The sequence below is a fragment of the Platalea leucorodia genome (genome assembly GCF_965183815.1).
Source record: "Platalea leucorodia genome assembly, chromosome: 5".
Lineage (NCBI taxonomy): Eukaryota > Metazoa > Chordata > Aves > Pelecaniformes > Threskiornithidae > Platalea > Platalea leucorodia.
In genome coordinates, this window is record NC_138827.1 from 61,587,560 (window position 1) to 61,612,866 (window position 25,307).

The 25,307-nt window shown below is 44.6% G+C and overlaps 1 protein-coding gene across 3 annotated transcripts in view; it reads right to left on the reverse strand.

Moving 5' to 3' along the window:
• The window catches only part of COL6A3 (collagen type VI alpha 3 chain), a 63,446-nt gene extending 38,411 nt beyond the window's left edge, over window positions 1-25,035 (reverse strand). The window contains exons 1-7 of one of the 3 annotated variants that reach the window (XM_082313327.1): window positions 24,866-25,035; window positions 16,197-16,345; window positions 14,649-15,266; window positions 10,235-10,837; window positions 5,502-6,104; window positions 2,067-2,666; window positions 178-744 (exon numbers count right to left, since the gene is read on the reverse strand). In XM_082313327.1, coding sequence (XP_082169453.1) covers window positions 178-744; window positions 2,067-2,666; window positions 5,502-6,104; window positions 10,235-10,837; window positions 14,649-15,266; window positions 16,197-16,284 — 3,079 coding nt within the window. In that variant the 5' untranslated portion in view covers window positions 16,285-16,345; window positions 24,866-25,035. Of the gene's footprint in view, window positions 1-177; window positions 745-2,066; window positions 2,667-5,501; window positions 6,105-10,234; window positions 10,838-14,648; window positions 15,267-16,196; window positions 16,346-24,865 lie in introns of those variants that run through there. The other 2 variants (XM_082313328.1, XM_082313329.1) reach the window with 2 other exon arrangements.
• Window positions 25,036-25,307: the final 272 nt, after the last annotated feature.

The following is a 25,307-nucleotide window of genomic DNA, read 5'->3' on the forward strand; positions in this document are numbered from 1 at the left end:
GTTTGGACCTTAATACTTTGCTGGATCAGGGTCTGACCAGAGGAAAATCCAAGTACAATAGCAGTTTCCACATAATCGTTTTAAACATCACCAGACCCAATTGCCCCAGTTACCAAATTGAGGGGGGCATGTAAGTGGTGTCTTTCAGCCTCTTGGAAACCCCAGGGGTCTCTGTACCTGTTGGCTGAAGCTGGATAGTTTTCAACAGGTTGACTATGTTTGGCTGAAGCTCTGAAATCTGAGTGAGGGAGTCAACGTTCAGAATGAATTGCGGGGCATAAACAATCCTTTCCAGCTCTCCGAGGTCGGCATTTTTTGCTTTGATGGCAAAAGTCACAACTCCAGCTTGCTTCAGAGCATCTGACGGTTGCTCCACATCATCGGTTGATCTCCCAGCAGCAAGGAGGACCAAAAACTGAGGAACCCCTTCTTCGATCCTGCTTCCAGCTTCCTTCACAAACAGCCTCCTTATAGCTTCATCTAGTGCAGCTCCAATGTTCAGTTGCTTCCCGGTTTTTATCTTCATCCTTTTCACTTTGAGAAGCATCTCTTGCTTGGATGGGAGTTCAGCAAAGTCAAATTCAACTTGGATGGTGTCACTGAATTGAGCTACAGCTACTCGTGTGGCATCGGGACCCACATTCAGGTCAGAAATGACTTTTTGTACAAAGTCCCGGATGGCAGGAAAGCTACCCAAGAGGTTGGCTGAGCCATCAATCAGGAATAAAATATCTTTCTTGCTTTCTAGAATAAATTCATAAATGAAAAGAGGGGAAAAAAAAAAAGACATGAAGGCATTTTTCTTCTTAAACGTCATCCTAGAAACTTGTCTGCAAATTAGCTGTGTTTCAATATGCAAAGCAAGTTATTTTGATTTTCCAAAGTGTTCAAAGACTACAGGACTAAACAGTACCTTTGACTTATTTATCTGAGGAGGAAGGGGAAGCAAGGACACCTCTATCCTAAGACTCAATAAATTCAGGCACCAGATAGTCATATCATATATTGTATTGCATCACATCAGTCATATCATAAATTGGCTGTTTCAGATTAGGTCAGTGATGTTTATGGTCTAGCAATATGCTGATAATACAGGCATGAAGTACAACAGCAGTGGAGGGTTGGGGTTTTTTTCTATTTAAAGGCTCAGTAGATAACAAAGAGACATTGGTTCATACATACATACACACACACACACCATTTTCTGTTTTCTCTTCAAGTACTTCTCCCAGTTGCATCACAAGGAGCAGCTAAATCCATAGGCGAGTTATGACTTTGTGAGGAGAAAAAGCCTTTTACCTGTTTCCATTTGATGCCCTTTTAATGTCATTGAATATCCAAGGCAAAACCAAGCATCTCATATCTGTGTGTCTTAACATCTTTCATATTAATCTTAATGGTCTCCTTTCCATACTAAACAGTCCTGGTTGTTCTTATGTCTTCATATGCACATAGCCACAATAAAGGAATTAGTGAGCAAACACCTGTTTAAAAAGGATTAAACTTGCCAACATCTTTTGGGTTTAATGTTGGAGGATAACTCTGAATATCTCGAGTCAAATTCAGCCTCTGTGACAGCCTGATAACAGCACTTTGACACAGTGGTTCTGGGGAAGGATTTGGCCACCTGTACCTGGCTAGACATCTGCTCTTCTATGCTCTTTGGCATGACTTTAACCTTTTCACACCACTCCTTGTGGTGAAAAGTGCATGCTCCCATTGCCTGAGCTAGTGCAGACGATGCATTTACAGGCTATGACATTTATTATGGCAACAGAAAGGGAACACCTGAGTAAGTGACTGGTGGGCATAGACTCACTCGGATCCTCCTTCAGTCCTGACCTGCCAAAAGACTTAAAATTATGCTGTCTTTAAAGTGTGCTAGCAATGACTCGAACAAAATTAAGAGCTGCCAGTGTCAAGCCACGTATTGATGGTTAAGCACAGCCCTAACTATCCTGATGACTCAGGGTCTTGGACAGACGTGAAGGTGTACACTGGGAACAAACAGTCAAGAGAAACAAGATTAACTTAATGCAGTCAACATGAAGGAAGGTAGGTATTACCTGTTGGGGCGAGTGGAACCTCTTCCACACCTCCACTAACATATGTTGTTATAGGCTTATTTAACTCCTGGGGTAAAGCTGCCAGAGCACTGAAATCATCCATAAAATATACCATTCTTGGATTAAAGGCAATCTGTTCAAGTTCTGCCTTATCCGCACTCCTAACTCCAACAGCAAAAGTCAGCACTCCAGCCCGAGCTAATTCATTGGAAACTTGCAAGAAGGGATCAGCAGACCTCCCTGCCGTCACCAGGACTAGGACCTGTGGTACTTGTTCATTTATTCTGCTCCCACCAGCTTCCGTGAAGTGATTCAAAAGCACAAAGTTCAGTGCAGAGCCAGTGTTCAGCACTGACCCCCCCTTGGGCCTCAGTTGCCCCATACGTTGAATTATGTCTGATTTGGTTTGGTACGAGTATAGAAAGAACTCGGTTTTAGGAGTGTCGCTAAATTGCACTAAGCCAACTCGGATTTTGTCACTGCCGACATCAAGGTAGTTAACTAGGGTGGCAACAAAGTCACGCACAAAGGGGAAGTTGGCATTTCCGACGTTGAGTGATCCATCCAAAAGAAAGATGATATCCCTTTTGGTTACTTGAACTGCAGTAGAGCACAGAAAATAACATGAGACATCACAGAAAACAAAAATAGAAATTTTTTTGTCATGTGTGCATACAGCATATGCTGTACACGCATGTAAACCTTGTTAGGAGGAAAGGGGAGAAAAAGAGAAGAGCAAGAGTGTGATCAGCACAGAAGTAACAAGGACCTTGCTGGAAATTACTAAATTGGGCAGGGGAGCTTTCTGACTTGTATTGAAAAGTCTTTTCAATGTCAGGTTTATCAATGGGGTTCAGCCTCTGTCATGGCAGATGTTTTCAAAGGCTGCTAATGCCACAGTTGCATGCTCTGGGCCAGATCCTTAGCTGGCAAAAGGCAGCTTCACTGATTTTGGTGGAGCAACACTGAATTACGTCTACAGACACCTTGCTTATCTGCAAGTCACCACACATTTACTTGGGGCTTTCCAATGAAGCTTTAGGGAATGTTTCTGCTTTCTGGCACCTAAAGTGTTCTTTGACACCCAGCACTACCACCCCCTTATTAAGCAATCCCCTGTTCCACAGCAATGCTCCCGTGCATCTCTAGATGTAGAGAACCATGTCCTGTCCTGCAGTGACTTCCATGGTCATGCTGTGCAGCCAGCAGTGGCAGGCCTGCAGTGCAGTTAAGCTTCACTTGCATGGGAAAACACCTGCCAAGTAACCAATTTCGTTGGTTTCAGTGAGTATTAAAAACAGCTTTTACTAATAGGCTTAGAAAATCTGGTCCAGATGAGGCTGCAATGGCTGCCTGAGACACCTGCCTTTTTGATGTCAGCATTTGATGCAGAAAACTGCATTTTGATGTCTGCAGTTATAGACATCCATTTTGTTGGCTGTTGAAGGGGGAGAAATTTCCTACTTTTGCCAGTAACCAGCCAGTTCTCAGCTCCTTTTTTAAGGTTAAATCCTTCCTGGGCTCTCTCCCAGCATCAGAGCCCCAAGACACAGATCTGCAACATCACCCCAAAGACAGCACAGGATCATCCCCGTGTGTTTTTTGCTCTAAACACGTCATGTCCAGATGACAGACCAAAATGCCAAAACTTTAAATAAGATCTCAGAGAACCGATGAATGGGCTCATCCACTGGATCCCCCTGGATGCCTTCCTCCAAATACGTTATTCGAGAATATATTTATGCCCATTGCTAATGCTGTTCATTATCTTTCTGTTTAAAGCATTTACCTATGTGTATATGGCTATATTCATCTATCTTTCTAGCTTGCCTTGTCCCTATAAGCTTGCTGTCCTATACATTAAATATATAAATACTGAGATATTAAAACCAAAAGGGAGAAAAGGGCTCTTTGGAGTACAGGAATTGCTCTCAGATTTTACAGATTGTCTTGGCTTTCTGTATTTTTAATTTTTCCCAGAAAAGTGTCATTCAAGGCCCAGGATGAGACAACATCTAGTTGAAATTTAACAGACTTCCCAATGTCAAAATCAGTTATGTTACTAATAATAATAATTTTATGGAGTAGGATATGATTACTTCTTATTGTGTAGGTGAATAGCTGTGAGTACAGCAGAGCAAAAGGACTGGAAAAAAGAGAAGCTGCATGAATGAGCTTTAAAGAACAAGGAAGTACAGGAACATTTTTAATTTACATTGAGAAATAAAAATGTCAGGTTTGTTGTATAGCCATGCAAAACTGTATTAGCAGGAAACACATTCTGAAAAAAAGCTTATTAAATTATAAGTCCCGTGATATTCATCTTAATTAAGGACACGTATTGGCAAACTGATTTTAAAATGTCTGCTCTTCATGTAAATCAGTCATAGGCTTTAATTCTTTAAGGACCCTTTCCAAAAACTCAGTTTCTTTTGCACGGTGGTTTATAATTTTAAATTGCTTGGAGAAACTAGAAAATATATGGACATGGTTCGACATGCGCTTAAGCCAATGAGAACCGCACTATTGACCTTACTGGGAGCTGGAAGAAGTCCTGTTTTTCTAATGTTTATATGCCATGAGACAGAAATGCAAGGTTCAAATATGATCTAGCACAACATTAATTCAACCTCAAGCATCTCTATCAGGAAGAAATCCTGAGAAATTTGGTATAAAATCTCTATGCAGCTAGAACACCTTTTGAAATGCAGGGGAAACTGCCTCAAAAGACATGACTCTAGCGACTGGATTGCTTCCAAAGTCTACTGATGTCTATGGCAAGACCAAGTAAAAGGAATCCACTGGCTTCACAGGGCTTTGGATCATTTTCTAAACAGATTAAATTAAAATCAACACTGCAATAGTCTTGTACACCTCTTAGAGCTTGAGCTGAGTAAATGATAAGAAAACTGTATGTTCTTAAAGGGCGAGTTTCAGTCCAACAATGTCAGGCTAGCTTTCCCTGAACATCTCTATAAACAAACTTGCTTATTTTCTTTACACTTAGAAGAAACTTTTAAGCTTTCTTGAGCAAATATCCACTATGACTGATTTTCAAACTGGGGAAGAGATTATCACATTCACAGTGTGTCCTGTTCATAGGTTACACAAACCCTAAGTGAGAGAAAAAGCCTCCACTGAATGATTTCAGTACCTAACTAGTAAAGCACATCTTCCACGTCCAGGCCTTTAAGTGTTGGTGACAAATATGGAATGGGAAAATATCTCCAGGAAGGAATGACAAAGCTGTAACAACAACCACACTACCAAATTCACCGATCAGTTCTGCACATTTTACAAATCAAAGAGACAACATTTAGCTATGCTGAAACATGTGCTTGATGCTTTTTCCCCCCTTATCTCTACATGCCATAGAATAAGAGCTGACAAACGTATAAACCATATCTCCTTAATTAGAAAAAGGTAAGTTATTACCTGATGGTGGTTCTTGAATAATCAGTCCTCCAGAGAGTGTCCGGATAGGCGACAGCACTTCAGGAAGAATGGCTTGCATGAACTGAACACGGAAGTCATTTGGGTTGAACACAAAATCTCTCTCATGGGCAATTTCTTGAAGTTCTGCCAGGTCAGCATTTCTCGACCCAATGGCAAGGATCACTATCCGGTTCCTTTTCATCTCCGCCGCAGCTTGGTCAACAGCATCCCTGGACTTACCGCCAGTGATGAGCACCAGCATGGGGAGCACCCCTTCCTCCATTCTGCACCCGGCAGCACTGGTGAAGAAGTTGTTCCTCACAAAGTCCAGTGCCGAGCCAGTGTTGAGTGCCGTACCACCCATGAGCTTCATTCTCTTCACATTAGCCATCACATCCTTTCTGCTCTGGTGGGTGTTAAAATAAAACTCTGGCTTCACAGTGTCTGCGTACTGTGCCACCGCGACTTGGATCAGGTCAGGTCCAACCTCCAGCCTTTGGACAATTTTGGCAACGAAATCACGAATTGAGTTAAAGGGCCCAGTCCCCAAAGCAGTTGAGCCATCTATCAGGAAGAGTATATCCTTCTTGTTCACTTCAATAACTGCAAGTAACACATGAACTTAAAGTTAGCGGAAGCCTTCACCACACTCTGTGCATCAATTCTACGTCAACAGTTCAGCAATATTTAGGACTTCTTTTTTGCTTGAAGTACTGTTACTATCAACACCTCTAAAAGGGTCTTGCTTTAAAAACAGAATTATTTTTTAGGTTCTAGCAGAGGGCTAATAAGAAATCTGATTGAATGCTTCCCCTTTCTAAAATGCAGAAGAGTTGAAGAGTTGCAAGAATTGCATTGTTTATAAAACTTATTATTAAAATGCATATACGTGTCAAAACAAGAAAGGCAGGCAAACAGTCAGGAGAAATCTTGGCACTCAGTTGGCACATGAGATAAAATAAGCAGGTGATGCTCCCTCTATCTGCAGTGAAGCCATCTGAATCATGCCAGAGCATGCTTTCATCTCAGAAAGATTAGGCTCCCAAGAGCAATGACACAAGTAAAGAACAGTCTCCGCTTACTCAACATACCTGGACTTTGGGCCTTCACATCCTACATCTTATTCCTTATCTAACAAAAACAAGTTCTGATTTTTCTTGGCACAGCTAGCCCAGTCATGGAAGAGCTGAATTACATTCTGGTTGCCATGTCTTTAACAAAACGGGTCCCCTAGGTTGCAATCTCCGAAACTTTATTATGTTTTGGCATAGGACACAGAAAGAGCACAATTAGCTTTCCAGTTCCCTGGTTAAGCTTGAAGGAAGATAGTTTGGGAGGAAAAAAATCCTGTTGTGTGGCATTGGAACTAAAGCACCATCATATTTAATACAGCAAATGTACATGAAAAAAGAGTAAATATTAACAAGACCAATACCATTATGAGAAAAGCATTATACATGATCATCATGGGAGGTAATACCATCTTTTAGACAACTCCACTCACATCATCACCTCCCAGATTTCATGCCATTGAAGTGAAAAAGGAAACCTTGTATTGCTTTCAGGTTACGCTGGAGCATTATGGATCATTGCATTACGTTGGACGTCAGGTGTCCTTAAATTGCCTACCCACCTAAGAGCTCCTGAGACGGGGTCAATAGTCAAGGTGGCAGGTACATTACCACCCAGGCTCACTGCTATGCCCAGCACACAGCCTGGGGGAAGAGGAGACCCAGCATTGTCGGGATCTCACACCCCTCAGGGCAACTGGTAGCAAACACTCTCTTGTCCTGCCTGGATGGAAAAGGGCACCCCTTCAGCCCATCAGGGCTCCTCTCTGTGGAGGCTATTTACTTTGGATTTGAACAAAGAACAAAGCTTTGGCTGCAGTCCTCCTTGGCCGGACGCCAGCTGGCCATGGAAAGCAGTGCTCCCAAAAGCTGATCTCTGTCAGGTTTCTCATTATGGGTGAGTGCTATGAGATTGGGCTACCCCAAGGAGTGATTTAGAGCTGGAGATGACGTCTGCAACTCAGCTGCCCCCGGACCCAGAGAGACCTGCCTCCACCAGCAAGTGCAAGCCTTTGCAAAAGCTTCTCACAGAGTCTTGCTGGAAGTTGTTTGATTAAGGACCAATTGTCAGAATTTGAAGCTTAAAATAGACTGCCGTGGTGCTGTTGGACACAAAATGACGAGAACCTGCACGAAGCGAATGTGGTGGTATCCTCCCTGAGCCACAGGCTCACGTGAGCTACCGGTGGCTTGCATTTGACTGCCCAGGCTGTCAAAACAGAGCTACTCACAAAGCAAGAAGGATTTCTTTAAATGATCCCTTTCCCTGAGCCATGATTTCCAGCATTCATCTCCCCAGCCAGGTTTTTTTCTTCATCAGTTACTCCAAGGAGGAGAGGCCTGAAAACAGGAAACTTTCCAAATGGATAACAAGGGCTGAGATCTCTGCTTTGTATCACCCAGGAAAGATGTCCAAAGCAATTCATTAGCTTGTCAAAAGCTAGATACCCAAAAATGGAGACCCTGGAAACTTTTGACTTTATATAGAAATTTGTGGGAAACATCAAAGGGGCTTTGCAAATTGAGGGAGGCTGGGAAGGAATAGCTGCCTCCACTACTCATTCCTCTTGCAGCTCTCAAATCCTGCAGTATGTTTCCTTAGAGAACAGGAATGCAAGAACCGAAACCAAAACTCACAGGAAGAAACACCCCACAGCGCTAATTTCAATGGACACAATTAAAGCTAAAGCATTTAAGCAAGGCTGGACACATCTCATAGGGTCTGATCCAAAACCCAGTAAAGCTGATGGCAAGTCTCCCAGGAATTTCAAAGGATTTGGGATCAAAGCATTATACCTTTGACTCTAAAAGTTGGGAATGTTGGAGGGTGTCTGCATTGAACCCAGCCCTGCATAGTTCCCTCCTCATTGCCATCTCAGCTATCTTTGGTGAAGTATCTCATCTAGTTTAATGATCCAGGCTCCCCCAGTAGCTAAAGGAGAGGGGAGAAGAGAGGCAGAAAGGCACTTTGAGACATCCGTTCATCCCAGGAAGACTAGCGTACAGTCGGAGAGCTAAAGTGAAGTGAGGTGATTTTAGTAGTTCAGAGGAACGCTTGGCACCTCAATGGGTTTGACATCCCTTTCAGGTTGCAGTGTGTCTCCAAAACCAGTGCTTTATGCTGCAGACTTCCAAGTCACTGATGTGAATCAAGTCAAAATTAATTGCCATGGATGCTAGGGAAAGGAAATTCCCTAAAGCTCCTTTGAATATAGGCACTTCTCCATTTAGCATATCCATCTATATGCAATTGCACAGGCTGGTGCTACTGTAAGTACCCTCTACAAATGAGCTGGCATTTTAAGTGAAAAATATGCAAGTGCAGATGAAACCAAATGTACCAACATTTTTAACCTTGCCGTTCAAACTGTTAAAAATCAGAGGGGCAGAAAGAGAGGTTTTCCATTGACTTGCATGAGTCCTGGCATGCACATTTTAGCTAGACCGACAGACTTCAGCTTATTTAGCTAAATATGGTTCTTGTGGAGTGCTACAAGCAAAAGTTCTTTATGTTCTTTCCTGGAATAAACAAGGCAAGGTCATAAAATGATCTTTTAGGCGAATTCCTCCCTTTGATTTGAGCCACAGGATAGCAATCGTGTTTAGACATAGATCAGCAAAGACATCTGGAATGCAGTTTTATATGTCAACATACATCATGAGTTGAACAGTATGTACAGAACTCCAGACTGGCACTTGGGTCCCAAAAGTGTTGTTTGCATTAAGTGTCCTGGTAATTAAGTGCAGCAGCTCCAGCCTGGCCCTTTCCAGGGGCCTCTGAAATATGACATATTATCTCTTTCATCAAGTCTCTCTATCAGTAAATTCAACTTAATCATAAAACCATAGGATGAGAAACTCTTAATCACCTACTTGCTCCATAAATTCAGATATTCATTATTGTACTGCACCCAAGTTAATGTTAGTCCAGAAATAATGTCAATGGGGACTTAAGAGTGACAAAGCGACCTAAGTGGAATATTGACACCTGAATTTTCATTTCCCATCGCCTCATCGAAAGATGTAAATTTTCTCAGCTTATGGATTAAAGGGAAATATATGTTAGTGAGGTAGGGATTTCACTTCAGAAGAACTAAGGGCTGTTTTGCTTTTAAGTTCAACAACACAGGAATTTCACCCTTTTCCCAAGGATAGTGCACATTTTCAATTTTACTGTTTTAGCAAGCTGATAACTTCAGCTCTGTGAAATAGGGATCCATTTAACATCCCTGTTACCTATCTTCCCTAATCAAATTTCATTCTCATGAGACTTTCAACTGACATATAATGTAAGCTTATGTGACATAAATGTTTTCAGAACCAACAGTGCTGCAGTATTTACCCCTGGGATGCTTAGATACCCCAATAAGGATTGTATGAGCTTTTTTATATACTGCTTGTGTCCTTTAAAACCCCATGCCATGCCAGCTATTGATACAAAACCTCACGGTTTTCAAAAGATAACCCACTGGGCAAATGAGTTTCTGCCCATTAGCCGCAGGACTATATGTCTTTCCCATTGTTTCTCCGTAACCAGACCAGAGAGATGATACATTGCAAAACTAAAAAATTTAAATTAAAAAAAAAATGTCTTTAAAGCGTGCAAAAGCTGATTCATTCATCGATTCATCGAAATGCAACAGTCTAGAAAGGCATACATACCTTCAGTCACAATGGTTGGGGCCTCTAACAAAATGAGTCTTTGGGCCACTCCAACAATGTTGGGCAGTAATAATTCTCGAAGAGCATCAAGGTTACGGATATCCAGGGCAGTAAATGCGAAGCTTCCATCAGTAGCAATCTGCTGCAGCTCTGCACTGTCAGCATTCAGGACCCCAATGCTAAATGAAAATATACTAGCTTGCTTCACCGCTAACAAGCCCTCTCGGATATCATCACTAGACTCTCCACCACTTATCAGCACTAAAATCTGAGGCACCGCTTCCTCTATCCTGCTGCCTCCCGCCTGGGTGAAGAGGTTCTCCACCACAAACTCCAGTGCTGCACCGGTGTTCGCTTCCTCGCCACCGCGGAAACTAAGTGCCTTCACGGCATCCAGAACATCCGCTTTTGTGGAGTAGCTGTTCAAAGCGAACTCGGTTCTGGGCTGATCACTATACTGCACCACCCCAATGTGTATTTGCTGAGCTCCAACTCTGAGGCTTTCAATCAAATTTACAAGGAAATCACGTATGGCTTGAAAATTGACACTTCCGATGTTGTTTGATCCGTCAATAAGGAAAATAAGGTCAGCGGACTCTTGAGCTTTAAAAAAAGAAATGCAAAAGGTGAAAGCATTAAAATGAGTGACTACATGCGGTTGTACAGTGTTCTGACATGTTTCTTGGAAAATCAGTAAGAAACACGAAAATGAGAAAACAAAACACATGTTCACTGAGGAGGTGATATTTGCCTCTTAGTTCTGCATTCTGATTGAATATGAGCTCCCAGCCCCATCCCAGTAGCATCCACTAACCATCAAGAGATAGCTCAAGTGGACACAACCTGAGCCAGTGGCTGCAGGCACACAGAGGTCAGCATTATTGGCACGTGAGGAGAAAACTTGGCAAAATATAGGTTTTGGAAATCTAGATCCATTCCATCACTGGCCAATACTGTCCAAATATTTAGACAGAGCCAAAAGAAAAAGGTGGATTTTGGTGGTAATTCACCCTGAAGATAGCGGGTGAGGACAGTAATATTTGTAGGAGGTTTTCCTCATTGCAGTCTCTTTTTTTTTTTTTTTAAGAAAAAAGCCACCATTTACTGGATGCATGGAAAGTTTCAGCCTCTCTGTTGCAATTCTGCTCTTTTGCTGGTTAAAAACAATGGCTGAATATATTGGCTTCTCCCACCAAGAAGGATTGTTATTTGAAATGTGTTTGTTAGAAACAATTGAAAAGGTTTCGGTTATTATTCTTGCACTGTAACTCTTTTACCAGCTGCCAACATACACACGATGGTATTTGTCCAGCAAGCTGACCTGCACAATTGTCAACCCGTGTTCCACAAAAATTGCCTTGCTTTAATTATTTTGCACAAAGATGCACTGATTATCAATAGAGGGGTCTGGTCTATATTTTTCATATGGACTCTGGATATTCAATCAAGGAATGCAGAATCAGGTTAAAACAGGGTGATGAAATCAGTCATGACAAAATTATCCAACTCAATTTGTTGTGACTATACCCAGATGATTGCAAGCATCTGCTGAGAATATACACACACCAAACAAAGCTTTTATATGGCATGAGCGTGGCTGTTGAGGGGGAAGCATTTTTGCTGTGACACTTACCGAAGCAAACCCAAAATGCCCTGGTGTCTCCTCTTACTCAACTAATTTTACCATCAACATCACCAAGAGCTGCATGCATGCAAAAAGGGGGGGAAGAAGACCCCAAAGCATGCTCAGATGTTTCCATGCTATTACTCTCCAATCTTGTTAAGAAATCAAATCTCAGACTATTTGCAAACGAATGACAAGCAACATTTGGAAATCCCATCCAGCTCTCAACTTTTGAAAGCCGAAGGTGAAACCAGTAGCAAAACTGGCACGTAGTTCAGCAAGGCCAGAAATAAACCTGCGGTCTTTGCTATTAACCAGTGGTGTCAATCTTTTTTTTTTTCCCCTGTTTAGTTGTTTTTCTAGTAAATTTTTTCATATATTGCAATGTCACCAAGAGATTCAAATAATGCTGTAATTCCAGTGACAAAGGAGAAGCTCTCCATCATCACTTCCCTGGGCTAACTCAATAGCCAGTGTTGACTTGGAGGACATCAACGTTGTTCAGAATTGCAAAGGGCTCCAGGATTTATTTTTCCATTGAGTCGAAATTTAGGGGTGCTTAGGGTTGTCTTTACTGTGCCATTTTCAGTTAGGAAGTACACGTTCTACTTCATCATATAAATGAAAGGGAAATCCCAAAGCTGTTGTACCCAGCACTGCTTTAGATACCCTGGACACCTTTTTGAGGAACGAGATTTCCGACACCAATAGGCATCATCACAGCAGCACAGGTGGCTCCCGCAGGAAAGAAAATAGATATGAAACAGATGCGTTGGATAATTTGTCATCACTGTAAAAAAACCTTGTACTTCAGTGCACATTTATGGAACAAGCTGGTGCTGGAGAACAAATAAAAGCATGCTTGTTACACAACTAAGCAAGGAGGGTCAGATGAGACAGACAGCTAAGGTTTAATGAATACATCAGGGCAAACTCGGGGCTGACTTTCATACTTACGCTAGTCAGCTCAGGGGACTGCCACAGACCAACAGCTTTGGTACTCTATACTGGAAGTACTATGGGACTGGGAGTATTTTACATTTCTGTTTCATATCAGGGCTCATTTCTAGCATAACTTCCACAGCATTTTTGTACATTTTAATGCTACATGGAGTTATCAGCTGAATAAATGACTTCTTAAACTCTTATGCAAACAGTTATTTGTACCATGCTTTGCACACTGTTGTCACCCAATGTTTAGGACCTGTAACATCTTTTCCCATGTTTAATGATATTCCGTAGATCACCCATGCAAGTCACACAGGGACAAAACTACAACAGTAGGATTAGCTTAAATTTATGCTTGGGGGGGAGGAAATGCTTGCAAAGAATATCTTTGAGTAGAAATGAACTTGGAAATGCATATATACATGAAGTAGAAATTTGCCTTTAAAGCTTTTAAAGAAATATCTGTGACTCCATATGTTTATGTACTATGGGGTTACCTGCTGGCGTGCCCCAGAAGAGGACAGCCAGCCACCAAAGACCAATTCCCCTATCGATTTCAACAGGGAAGCACTGGTGTCCTTCGTGGCAAAGATGCCAAACAGCCACTGCAGTGCTGTCAGCAGGTTGGGTATAACATTCATTTTCCACATATATTGACACGATTTTCTTAGAATTGGCAAACTTTATGTCATCTTTCTGGGGCAGCTGCTTTTCTTCCCTGTGGCTTTCACATCATCTGGATATTTGCCCTGTCAAGCACTTTGCACAATAAAAACACATGTGAGCATAGCCTTTTGGTGTTGCTCGGTGTCATGCAGTGATGGAGAGCACCCAGTGGGGCTGGCGTGAGGGTTAATCAGGCAAGACAACACAGGGGGATTAATGTTACACTGCCTCATCACACTGCCGTTGCCTTACATCACCCCACAAGCTATTGACCTTCAGATGGAGTCTCAGGAATAAAAAGAAAGGTTTGATCTCTGGGACCTCTGTTTTGAAACACAACAAAGCTGCTCAGAAGGCCTTTTCCATGCTGAAATTTCATAAACAGAGAAGGGATGGAGGAAGACTGTCTGACTTTTTTCCAGGCAAATTGGGCCCCCAGCTTGTGGTCAGTGAAGATCCGTTGAAGCCAACATGGTTTTCAGAGAGGTTTCGGTTACGGGAAGGGTCCAGCGCTCCAGCAGGTGGAAGCCATTGGCTTGTAAAGAAGACATTTGAGTGGCATAGCAAAAGGGACTCTCCAACCACACACCTTCTCCAAGCGGATGGGGGGAGAGGCTAAGGGCCAGCTCAGGCGTGGGGTTTCAGTGGAAAAGTTCTCCACCAAACTGCTTTTGCTGTCTTCAGCCCAGAACGTGACTTTCTGGAGTAGCACATTGCCCATCTCCCCCACTAGCTGCAAGGGGACATCCCGCATGGTGTCCCTGCAGCCAGCAGTGACCTCCTCTGTCTCCAGAGGGTTTTTGGTCAGGACCTCAAAGAGTCACCATCATGGCTGATGTATTCATCCCCTATTTCCTTGTCTTGGGAGTGGATAGGATGGGGCAATTTAATAACTCTGCAGAGCTCCCTACGTTTGCATTTCCGTGCCATGGCCGCAAAAGGATGGCTGCAACAGACTGCTGCCCATCCAAGGGCTCCTATGCTACCTCCTGGCAGCTCTGCAGGGATGCCAGATTGGCCTGAAAACAAAGGCACACTCGATAGCTACAAACACGCTTCAAACCTTTGTTTTTAAACCTCTGAACGTCCATCTCAGTCTTGCCCCTATAAAGGCTTTAAACAGCACAACGCCAGCAGATACCATGCTGATGGGAGCCATCAGCAGTCAGCCATTACCTGTGATGTCTTTAACCAGTCCTTTGGCCCCAGCCTTTTCTGGAGTCATGGATGAATGGACACTCGCCACTAAGTCTCCAACTATGCCATGGAGAGCGGTAAAATTCTCTAGGTTGAAAAGGTGCATATCGAAGGGTTCGCTCGCTATTTCCTTTAACTCCCCTTCCACTGCATCCTGCACGCCGACCGCAAACATGTTTACATGGGCCGATTTAAGGACAGATGATGGCAGAGCCACATCATCCTGGGATCGTCCATCCGTTAACACTATAATAACCTGGGGGACGCCTTCACTGGCTCTGCTTCCAGCAGCTTTAGTGAGATGGTTCTCGATTAGGTACTCTAATCCTTTTCCAGTCTTGATGCCTCCCCCCATGTAAGGCATGTTGGCAATATGGGACAGGACGTCTCGGGTAGAGGGGTAGGTATTTAACTGGAACTCTGTGTGGGGGTTTCCGCTGAACTGGACCAGGGCAAAGCGAAAATCATTTCCTCCCACATCTAAAGCTTTTACAACATCATACAGAAACTTTCGAATGAGTTGGAAATGTTCCTTCCCAATGGTCCAAGAGGAATCCACTAGAAATATTATATCAGCCACGGCAACGGTTTTGACAGCTTTAAAAAAACAGATGGGGGTTTAGGATTTTCTATCGGTCAGCACAAGCATGCCTCCTCCTCCTCCTCCTCCTCGCCCAAATGACCGACAGACTCTTTCGCATGGTGAAAGTGAAGCTTAGCTTCCCCTTATCACCCACAGCAAAATGAGAAGCGCTGGAGAAAAAACAGGCAGCCATCAGCACCCTAACACCGCAGGAAATGGGGGACAGGAGGGGACAGCATGCGACCTACCCTTCCCAGGGAGGGGGAGGCGAGATGCTTCTCCCCTCCAGAACCCTCGCTGCATGGGCTTGGACACCAGCCCTGAGCCGGACAAAGACACCTGCAGCTTCACGTGTGAATTCAGGCTTGCTCAGCTTCTAGCTGCCCATGGTCTCCTGCATGTTTTTGGCCAACTCAGGGCTTTGCTGGCTGCACAGCGGTGCTCGAGGAAAGGTGGGCTGCTCAGTTTAAGCAGCCTGGGTGCTGGCATGAGTTTTCCATAGTTTTTCTGCTAATAACACCCCACCTCGTGACACCAGCTCTGGTCCCAAAGGCACCAGTACCTCCTCTTAAAAAAAACAAACAGCCTTTCTGCAGGTCAGTGGCAGTGCTCTTCTCACTGCAAAAAGCCCTCCTATGCATGCAAGGAGAGCAAAACAGCTCTGTCCAGGAGAAAACCTGCTCAGGACCACGCTGGGTGCACATCCCACACCCCCGTCCCCCACAGAGCATCCTCAAAGGCACGCCACCAGCCAGCGACATGCTCAGGAAGGCACCGCGCGCGTTGGCTAAGGTTTGAGTCCAAAAGGACTCTCAGCTGAGTGGGAGCTGAGGAGCAGAAGGTAAACCACAACGTACCATCAACATGCATATTAAAAACCAAACAGTGTGGACTAGTAGCATGTCTGTACGGGGGCAAAGTTGGGTACAGCAGTCTGGTCTTACCTGCTTGCTGCTGGGCGTGAACCAAGAAAAAGCCTGAGAGTAAGAGGCAAAACATTGCCACAATGGGCAAATGTCGGTGTTTCCTCATTTTGGTCTTTTATCTGAGTTTTCCTTTTATTCTCTTTGTTTCAAAGCACCCAATGTGAGACCTAAGGGAGAAAAACAGGGAGAGTGAGAAACAACAGCAGTGCTGGCCAGGCATGGATGAGGCATGAGACAGAAAAGGCAAACCTTGTGGTTTTGCAATGCTTTTGTGGCACTTTGGTGAGAAAAAAATATTTTAATGCTGGACAGAGCCTGCTTCATAGCAAGCATTTCTTTGGAAGAGGAATCATTGCTGACATAATTGGCATTTAATCACCCCTATGGACTTAGATGGCTTTCTTCTTGCCTATGCTGTCCCAGGTAATACCTGATATATAGGAAAAGTCAGCCTAGGTTTCTACCACCAACCCTCAAAACATATGATGGCCTTTAACTTGTCCTCCTTGCCCATGGATGACCAGCTGAAACATCTTGGACAACATGTTGTTGCTGTTGCTCCCCCCCTTTTTTTTTTTTTTTTTCCTGAACATCCCTCTTTGCCTCAGCTCACCTTTTCAGCTCTCCCAAACATACAAATGGAAATTTAATTACTCCAGACCCAAGTGAGCCACATGATCTGGCTGTACAGCAAAAAGCCCTTGGATTCCCCCAAACTCAGGGCCCCAGCAGTGGAATAGCTTGCACCAGCTGATCACATTTTGGAAAGGCACCAAGAATAATATTTTACGTGTTAGAGCCAAAAATATAATTTATGCAAGTTTCTTATCTGTTAACCACCTGGCAAGCCTTCTGAAACAATGTCTCCATCAGGAAAGCTGTGTATCTGTTGTCATAGAGATGGCCAATTTATTATTTAATCTTCATTTCTAAGCCTATAGAGCAGAAACCAGCAAGGATTGCTTAACTGAGAAAATATCCTCCCAAAAGGGAATGCAGTGATTTAATACTTTTCATTCCCCAAAGGAGTTCAATTACTCAAATAAGCCAAAAGTGATGCAAATACATCAAGCTATTAACCAGGTCATCATTAAAAAAAAAAAAAAAAATTGGAAAAAAACCCACCCCACATTTTCTTATTACCATCCTTGCCAACTCCATCAATCCAGAGAGTTATGACCAATACAAGAGCCTAAGAGGGCTGATGGGAAGACCAACCCCCTCTTTAAGGAAAGCCGTGATAGTTACACAGATGGCCATTGTTGGCACAGCTGGAAACAGAATCAAGTGCTGGGAATTGGGGAAAATCTGGAAATAAACATCTGAACAGCTGATCCCTCTTCTACTGAAGAGACACTCCTCAGGTCTATCAGAGGGGGGTCAGCAGAAAGGAGGGGACAATGTCCACCTTGTTTCCCAAAACCCAACGCAATCCTGATGCTTCCACTGGCTCCCTGTGTGTCAAAGCTGAGTTAGGCAGCTGGTCCTTCTTGGGAGAAGGGGTTTGCAGCGTTCACTCTTCCATGTGCTCCAGATGGCATTTATGAATGCTATATAGCATGAGTCAGGCAAAAGCTAGCCTCTACCTTTCCCCCCCACATTTGTGTAGTAGTATAATAATAATAATAATAATAATAATAATAATAATAATAATAATAATAATAATAATGATGATGTCAGGTAGAGAGACATTTAATAGGCACCCAGAGCCAGCAGCTAACACACAGCATTAATTAAGATGTGACAAGTCTTCCCTGTTATTGGCAGCTCCTCAATTTATAGAGGCAGCTGCTACAGCCCAGAGGTAGCACTATCATTCATAAAAAGACTAAAAAATCATACTTATTAGCTGGCACCCATCCATGCCCCCGGCTATCACAGTCCAAGCCAAACCTCCCAGTGCCTCCAGTAGGAGCGAACCTGCTCTGCTGGACCATATCTCTGATTTACAGCTTGCTCCCAGAAAACCTAGTTTCACCCAAAGGACACATGGGGAGGGGAAAGCTGGGCTCTGCTTCCCCATGGGTGCTGGATTAGCCATGGGCATTGCTGCAGGGTTCGGCTCCTGAACACGCAAATGCCGAAAGGTCTGTATGTCCCAGAGCTGAGGATTGCAAAAAGCACTGACCTTGTGAAAACCACCCATCCAACCCCACTGCAGTATCACCCCTCTGGGCAGAAGAGTTTATGGAAGAGCTGAAAGTTTTTTGAGATGGGCTTGCCTTGCAGCATCCATTGGGATTAAAAATGCTGCTAGCAATGAATGAAAAATGTGAAATAAAATGCACAATATGGAAAAACAGTCCATTAAAATAACGTATGCCATAAAAGTGCTACTATTTCTTTCCCGAAATACAGAAAGTTATGTTATCATCCTGTTTATTAGCTGCTGGCACCCTATCCCTCTGCAGTCACAACAGCTGGGGGTGAACAGAGCATCAAGATAAACCAATGAAAATTAATGTCTTGCCAGCTAATAAATGACAAGACCGAAGCAAACATTTGGGGCTTTTTTGGTTTTAATGTTGAGCAGCTGCAGAGAGCTTTACAGGGCCATTTACAGCCACGAAATTCAGCAGAAGGGAAAAGCAAATCTCCCCGGTGCTACGAAATCTCCCCTGCCCGCAACACCGCCCCATGACCCTCCTGCAGTACTGGGCTTCACATAGAATGGGATTTCCAAACTCAATGCTGGATCTACACCTACATCTTTAAGGATGCTTTGGCTTGAAACCCCTTGAAGAACTGCCTTGCCCATGTTCAAACAAGCAGCCTGGGGGAGAGCCAGGGCTGAGCCCACCTCTGTTGGGTCCCTTTGGGTCATGGTTCAGCCCCAGAGCCTTGCAGCAGAGAAACCACCAGCCGTGTTTTATGTACCTCCATCCTGGCAAACCCAAATGGCTGAAAGTCATGAATCAGCCCTTGGGGCACCATGAGATAAACCTGGCTATCGCAGTGTATTAAAACAACACTCAGTCTCAGCTTTGGTTTATTTGCCCTGGCTAACTGGGAAATCCAATGCCTTTTTCAAGAAATACTAAGTCGGCCGTTCTTTTTAGTCACCTTCTTTTCTGTTTTAGCCATTTGGAGGTCTTCAGATCTATTTCCAGCTTTCTCTGTGACCTCCATCATAGTATTTTTAGTCATATAAAAGCAGAGGGACTTATTCATCAACAAGAGATGAGTTTTAGCATCATGCTTCCTCAAAACCATCCTAAAATCACAGGAGCTGAGATTAGCTATTAGAAGTAAAGAAGCAGTAAAGTCTTGCAGGAAGAAATGATTGATGTTTCTTAGAGACTGACTGACAACTTATGAAGAACAGCAGCATTTAAGCACACATGTTCCTGATCAGAGGTTTTCCTTATATCCCCTCCTCCACAGCACCCTTGTTAGCAAAGGAGGAAGAGTTGGGTGCTTGCAGAAAGGAATGTGTGAGGAGATGATCCTTTTGTAGGGAATGGCCCTTGAGAAAAGAAGCAAGGACAGCAGCTTTTTTTGTAGGGGTAATGTGCATTTTGTGGGGGTTTGAACCAAAACTCTGCTCAGATCTGGTTTGACTGAGCCAACAGCAAGTCTCTGGCTCAGTGAGAAAAATGAGTTTAAGACAGTAAATAATGGAACTTTTATTGCTTGGAGATAGGTCTTACTTGGCTTGCCTTGCTGAGACACAACAAGTAACTTGCTTTACTCAATGCATTCTTACTTTATGTCCCATATTACCACTGGTCACAGAAGCTGGAGGTGGTACCAGCTTGCAGGGTGTAGAGGATAAAACCAGGGATGTGAACTTTTGCTAACACATTTTAATTCTTGATTTTTGCCAAGTATCTGTTTTGCAACTTTATTCTCCTGGATTGTTATTGTTTTCAATAAGGTAATTTCATCCTGAATTTTTTTTAAGTGAAAAGTTCCTTGCAGTCCTGGGAGGTGAAAGCTCTGGTGGAGCTTTAGATATAACCACTGCAAGCTGGAAAAAAAATGCTGAAAAACCTGAGTACTGTGTGCCTTTAGAAAAGGAAAGCATTTTCCTGAACTGTTAAGAATTAGCACCAAAACCTGGGGAGCCAATCTCTTAATAATTCATGTGCTAAAAGATTAACTCTTGTAGTCTTCAATAATCTGAAGTTTTTATGTCTGTCTAGAGTTTATATAGTGTGTGGTGACCTCTTAATATTACAGTATGTCCTCCATTTCATCAGAAGATATGCATCTGTTACTAATAATGCTTTCAAAAGGCAATCATTTCTACCACTAACCCAATGAAGTTATTTCCTTAAATATTTTTCCCAGCAGCTATTTTTTGCTTATTGCATACTCCTCTGTGCATAAAATCTGACATTTTTACATAATGTTTTTATTTGACTGGATGTTTCAAATTCACTTTCTAAGTAATCATTCATTTGTGTATGTTTTTTCACTAGACTGTAGTTAAAATAAAATCTGTAAAAGTGCAAAGCAGATGAGTAGACTTACAAAAGCAGAACATAAAAGACAGAAAATTTCTACAGCTGTTACATATCACTGATTCATTACATGTGCCTCTCAGCTGGGCTGGCTGGCTTCGAGAGGGAGGGGAAGTATCTATGGCTTTGGTGTGAATAGAAATGTGATGTGTGTCATGCATAGATATGGGTGGGAGCTATGGCAGGTAAAGGGAATAATTAATATTGTTGCAAAATACCTCTTAAATCTGAACTCCCACCTGGGCAGTGCTTCAGGCACTGATGCTGTCTATCTCGCTGGACTTTGAGAAAGCAATTGGATCGTACAGCTTGAGCTGTCAGAGGGGTTTTCTGTACTAGTGTTTTGTAGTTGCCTGATGCTTTTCTTCAAGGCTAAAGGGCTGAGCTGGGGGTGGCTCTTGGGGCGTGATAACCAGGAAATCCAAAACTAGTGATTTATTTGTGAAATCTCTTCCCAACAACTCTCCCTCCCCGTGACAGTGTTGTTGCTGCAGGGAGGTGAGCAGCCTTTGGGAAAGGACGGAGGACCCAAAGCAACTGTGGTAGGCAGAGCAATGACTTGCGTGCTCCTGGGGACAAATGGCCTGGGTTTGGGCTTGGCCTTGGACAGCCTGTGTAGCTTTGCTAGCTAGCACAGCCAGGAACCTTTGGGATGCCTCACTGCCCTCAAGCAAAGTACATGTGGTCTAATTTTCCTGCCCAGCCCCACGGGCATCCCCCAAAACTAGCTTGAATAGAAGCCTGAAAAGAAATTCTGGCCCTAAATTCCCTTTGTATGTGGGGTGGGTCATCTTGTACTGGGATAAAGATGTGGATTTGCACCTGGGTCCCAACAGCTTTTCTGCAAGGGGGTCAGGCAGGACCAGAGGGAGGGCAAAGCATCATCCTGCAGATGGTATAGGAGATAAGATGCTGTGAGCATTCTCAGAGCCCTTTGAAAGTCTGCTCCATGGGGATGTCAGGGTCAAAACCAAGGGGCCTCTGCCTTCATTTATGTTTGCTTTGTGTGGCATTTTGTTTTTCCCTATGCCTCATTAGCACCCTGTTTCCCAACCAAACTGCTCAGCCTGAAATCCCCTTGACTTGGCTGTTCTCTGCTATATGCATGTCCCTGGGAGGCAGCAGTGAAGCCATGAGGCTGCTGTAAGCCTTGCCAGTGGCTTGAAAGTGGACTCTGGCCACTCAGAACAACTATTTGCAGCCCCAATAGTGGGATGTACATCCAGTTGTGGCTGTAGAGCAAGCACGGAGGAGAAACGGCTCCTGAAATCCTGATGTGGAGCCATGATAGCAGAGATTGCCCTCTGGAGGTGGTGCATGCTCCTCTCTTGGCTGCCCCTTAAATTTATCTGCACTGTTAAGAGCTCTGAGTTGGGGAAAACATTAGCCAAAAGCCACTCCTAGCAGTGGTTTGGATGCCTAGGATGCTAAATGCTGTGATTTTTTCCCTGTGAAGTAGCTCAGTCACCTTCAAAAAGGGATATAAGCCTCCCAAGCCTCTAAGCACCTGGCCACCTCTTCATCATGTGGCACCAAATATCACCTGGCCACACAGCCTCCAGAGAAACAAGGTTATTTCTAGAGACTTGGGATGAGCTGTATGGTACAGATTCTGAATTTAGTCATGGCTCCAAGGAGCTCAGTGGAGCCATTTCAATTTGCACCAGCTCTTTTGAAGGGTTTCCATTAATGTTGCTGCCATCTGGCTTTGATGGCACTGGGAAGGTGAGGGCGGCTGGGTTGAGGGCTGCTCCTGAAAACATTTCTTCCTACAAAGGTAGACCTGAGCATTACAAGCAAACAAGCCTGAAAGGGTGGAAAATCTTTCTGCTTTTGCAAACCACTTGAGCTCTGATTTTTGAAAACCAGCATTCAGCAAAGCAACAGAGTTATGCTGCATTTATATCCTACCTGGGCAAGTTCCCTGGATGTTAGCATTTAATATGAATCACATATTCATTTCTGTTCTTATAAGCATGCTGTTGGCTTAAAATCTGGTTGTTTTCTTCATCTGAAAACTGACTAAAATAGAGTAGTTAATAAGAGGAAAGTGAGTATTTGCTAAAAAAAAAAAAAGGAAACTCCCTCAAAGATCAATGACTCTTTATGTGTAGTAACCTAAGCCTCCCAGTGCCTCTCCACCCAAACAAATCGGCTCCTTAATGTGGAACACAGATCACTTAAAAAGGTGGAAAAAGTGATGGGCATGTGGAGCAGTAAGGCTGGCTGTGATTCACAGTGGAGGGCAGGCATGCAATGCCACCCGCAGCCAGCCCCACTACCATGCACACCCAACACAGGGGCAGGTTCATCCTTTTGCTGCAAATCAAATGCATCCAGGCTGGGAGAATACAGTCCAAGGCTGGCAAGACCCAAGTTTGCGCTGATGGAAGGAATAAGATGTTCCCTTCCCTCCTGTTCCCAGACAGGCACGTAGCAAAAGTTAGGAGAGGAACGCTTTTTCCCCTTGACATGTGGGAATACAGTGGGGGCTGGTTTAGCTCACCCTGAAATTGGAGAAAGTTAATGCATTTGAATGGAAAATTGTAAAGATGTTTGAAAAACCAGAAAGGGAACTGGGCAGACTGCTGAAAAATGGAAAAGGAATGAATGAATGATGATGCAGCAAGAAGCATGCAGCCCTGCATTCCTGTCTCAGAAATGCCATCGCACTCCTGGTCACGGTCAACCTCTCTGCAAAGATCAGGGTGGAATGAGGGAGGGTATAAGGTTGGGGATGGAAAGCCTGTTTCCCTGAGCTCTGGTACTGGTGAGTCAAGGGATGGTGCTGGGGAGATGTGGAGTTGGGTCTCTGCTCCGCTGCAGTGTTCCTACGTGACCTTGGAGGAGTCCCCTAGCTCCCTGCAACAGCCTCCAGCTGGAGACATCTCTCTGGCTTCCACAAAGCTCCCAAACTGGGTGGTTGTGCCCCAGAAACAGCACTATATAAGCACAGTAATTATCCAACCATAAATACTGATTTTCTTTTTTTTAAACCAATAAGTAATGGGGTAAAGCCAGAAGTTTGAAAAAAGCAGCATTCTTCCCCTGAGAGCACACATGAATCATCGTAGCAACCAGAAATGAGCTGAGAGTTTCCCATTGCACCCGCTGGAACCAGAGTGGCTTTGGCTACCTCCGCTCCAGCCAGTTTTGGCCCCTGTTCTTGGTCAGGAAACCCATTTGGCTGCAACCCTTTCTTGCCCCAGGCTCTGGTTGGGAAGGGAGGGCTTTGCTGAGCCAAGAGGGATGGTGGCGGGGTGTCTCCATGATTAGTCATAGCCGCCCCCTTGGCAAGAGCATTGCTGTGTGCAAAGCCCTGGGGAGTCAAGGGCAACTGGGGCTATGGGGGGAAAGGGCTGGGAAAGGTAGGAGGGAGCAGGGATAGGGGCTGTGGAGAGGGGAGGTGGCTTCATGCAAGGCTGGAGAGCCCTTGGGGAAAAATATCTGATGTTTGGCCAGTTTTCCTCTCCATGGATGACCACAAGAGGAGAATGATTGTCCCTGAAGCCACAATAGTGCTGTCCCACCCTGGAGCAGCAGGGACATTCCCAGCAGCAGGACCGGTGTGGGGTGGACAGGCTGACAAGCATTTCTGGCCAGCTCATCTTACCTTGCCTTGAGGCAGGAGGGGTGAGGGCTGCTATCAAACAACCCCCAGACCTGGGGACATGCCTTGGGAGCAGGAAAGGGGCAGTGAGACACCCCCTTATCTGGGTTCCTTGCAGGGTCCCATTCATGCACCCATGTCTTTGTGCCCAAGCAGCTCCCCAAGCCATTACATGCCCTCCTTGGAGCACCCACCCCACTGCTTCCTGGGGCATCCCGGTCCCATCCCACCAAGCTGCTGCTGCTGCAATGATTTCAAGGCATCAAAGGCAAACACCATCCTGCAGCAGCAAGGGAAATACTCAGTGCTTTTGAATGAATTTAATTCCCCTGCACTGGTGGGGCCAGGAGTGTCCCTGTGCACCTGCAGTGCATCGTCTCAGAGAGGAGGCTCCTGGTGTGAGCAAGCCAGCTGCATTGCTCCGTTTTTCCAAGCACAACACAAGTCTGGGGGTAGCTTTCCTCTGAGGGCACCGCTCTGTGCATGGGATGGGTTTTGTCCAAAATTCCTTGAAAACTCCCCAAAGACTAACACTCCGCCGAGGAGGGGAAATGCAGCACAGCAGCTGCTGAGCCCTGGCTAAGGGCTCCCGCGCAGAAAGCAACACTTACCCCTGAGCGAACCCCCAAAAAAGTTGCTTATTCCAGGTTTTTCCACTCCAAAGCACCTCTCACCCCTGCTTCATGGTGTGCTGGTGCTGCTCCGCTTTCCCAATCCCCGCTCGCCTTGCTTGGTGGGGTGCAAGCACCAGCAGGGCGAGGGAAACGGGGGTGCACTGGTCCCTGCGAGACGGCCGCCGCGGGTCTGAGCGAAGCTGGAGGAGGCGGCTGGCGCAGGACTGCTGGGGGGCCGGGCGATCCAGCGTCGCAAATGGGATCCAGATGGTTGGTGCTGGCGTTCCCCAGGCTGAGGTCAGAGCTGCTCATCACATGTGGCCCCCCCTGCCCCGGAGGACGCCTCCACACTGTGTGGCTTCCCCTTCCCGTGCTGGCCTCGCTGTCTCCAAAATGCTTCTCTCTGTTGTCGGTGAGAAGAAATATATAAAAAAAGAAA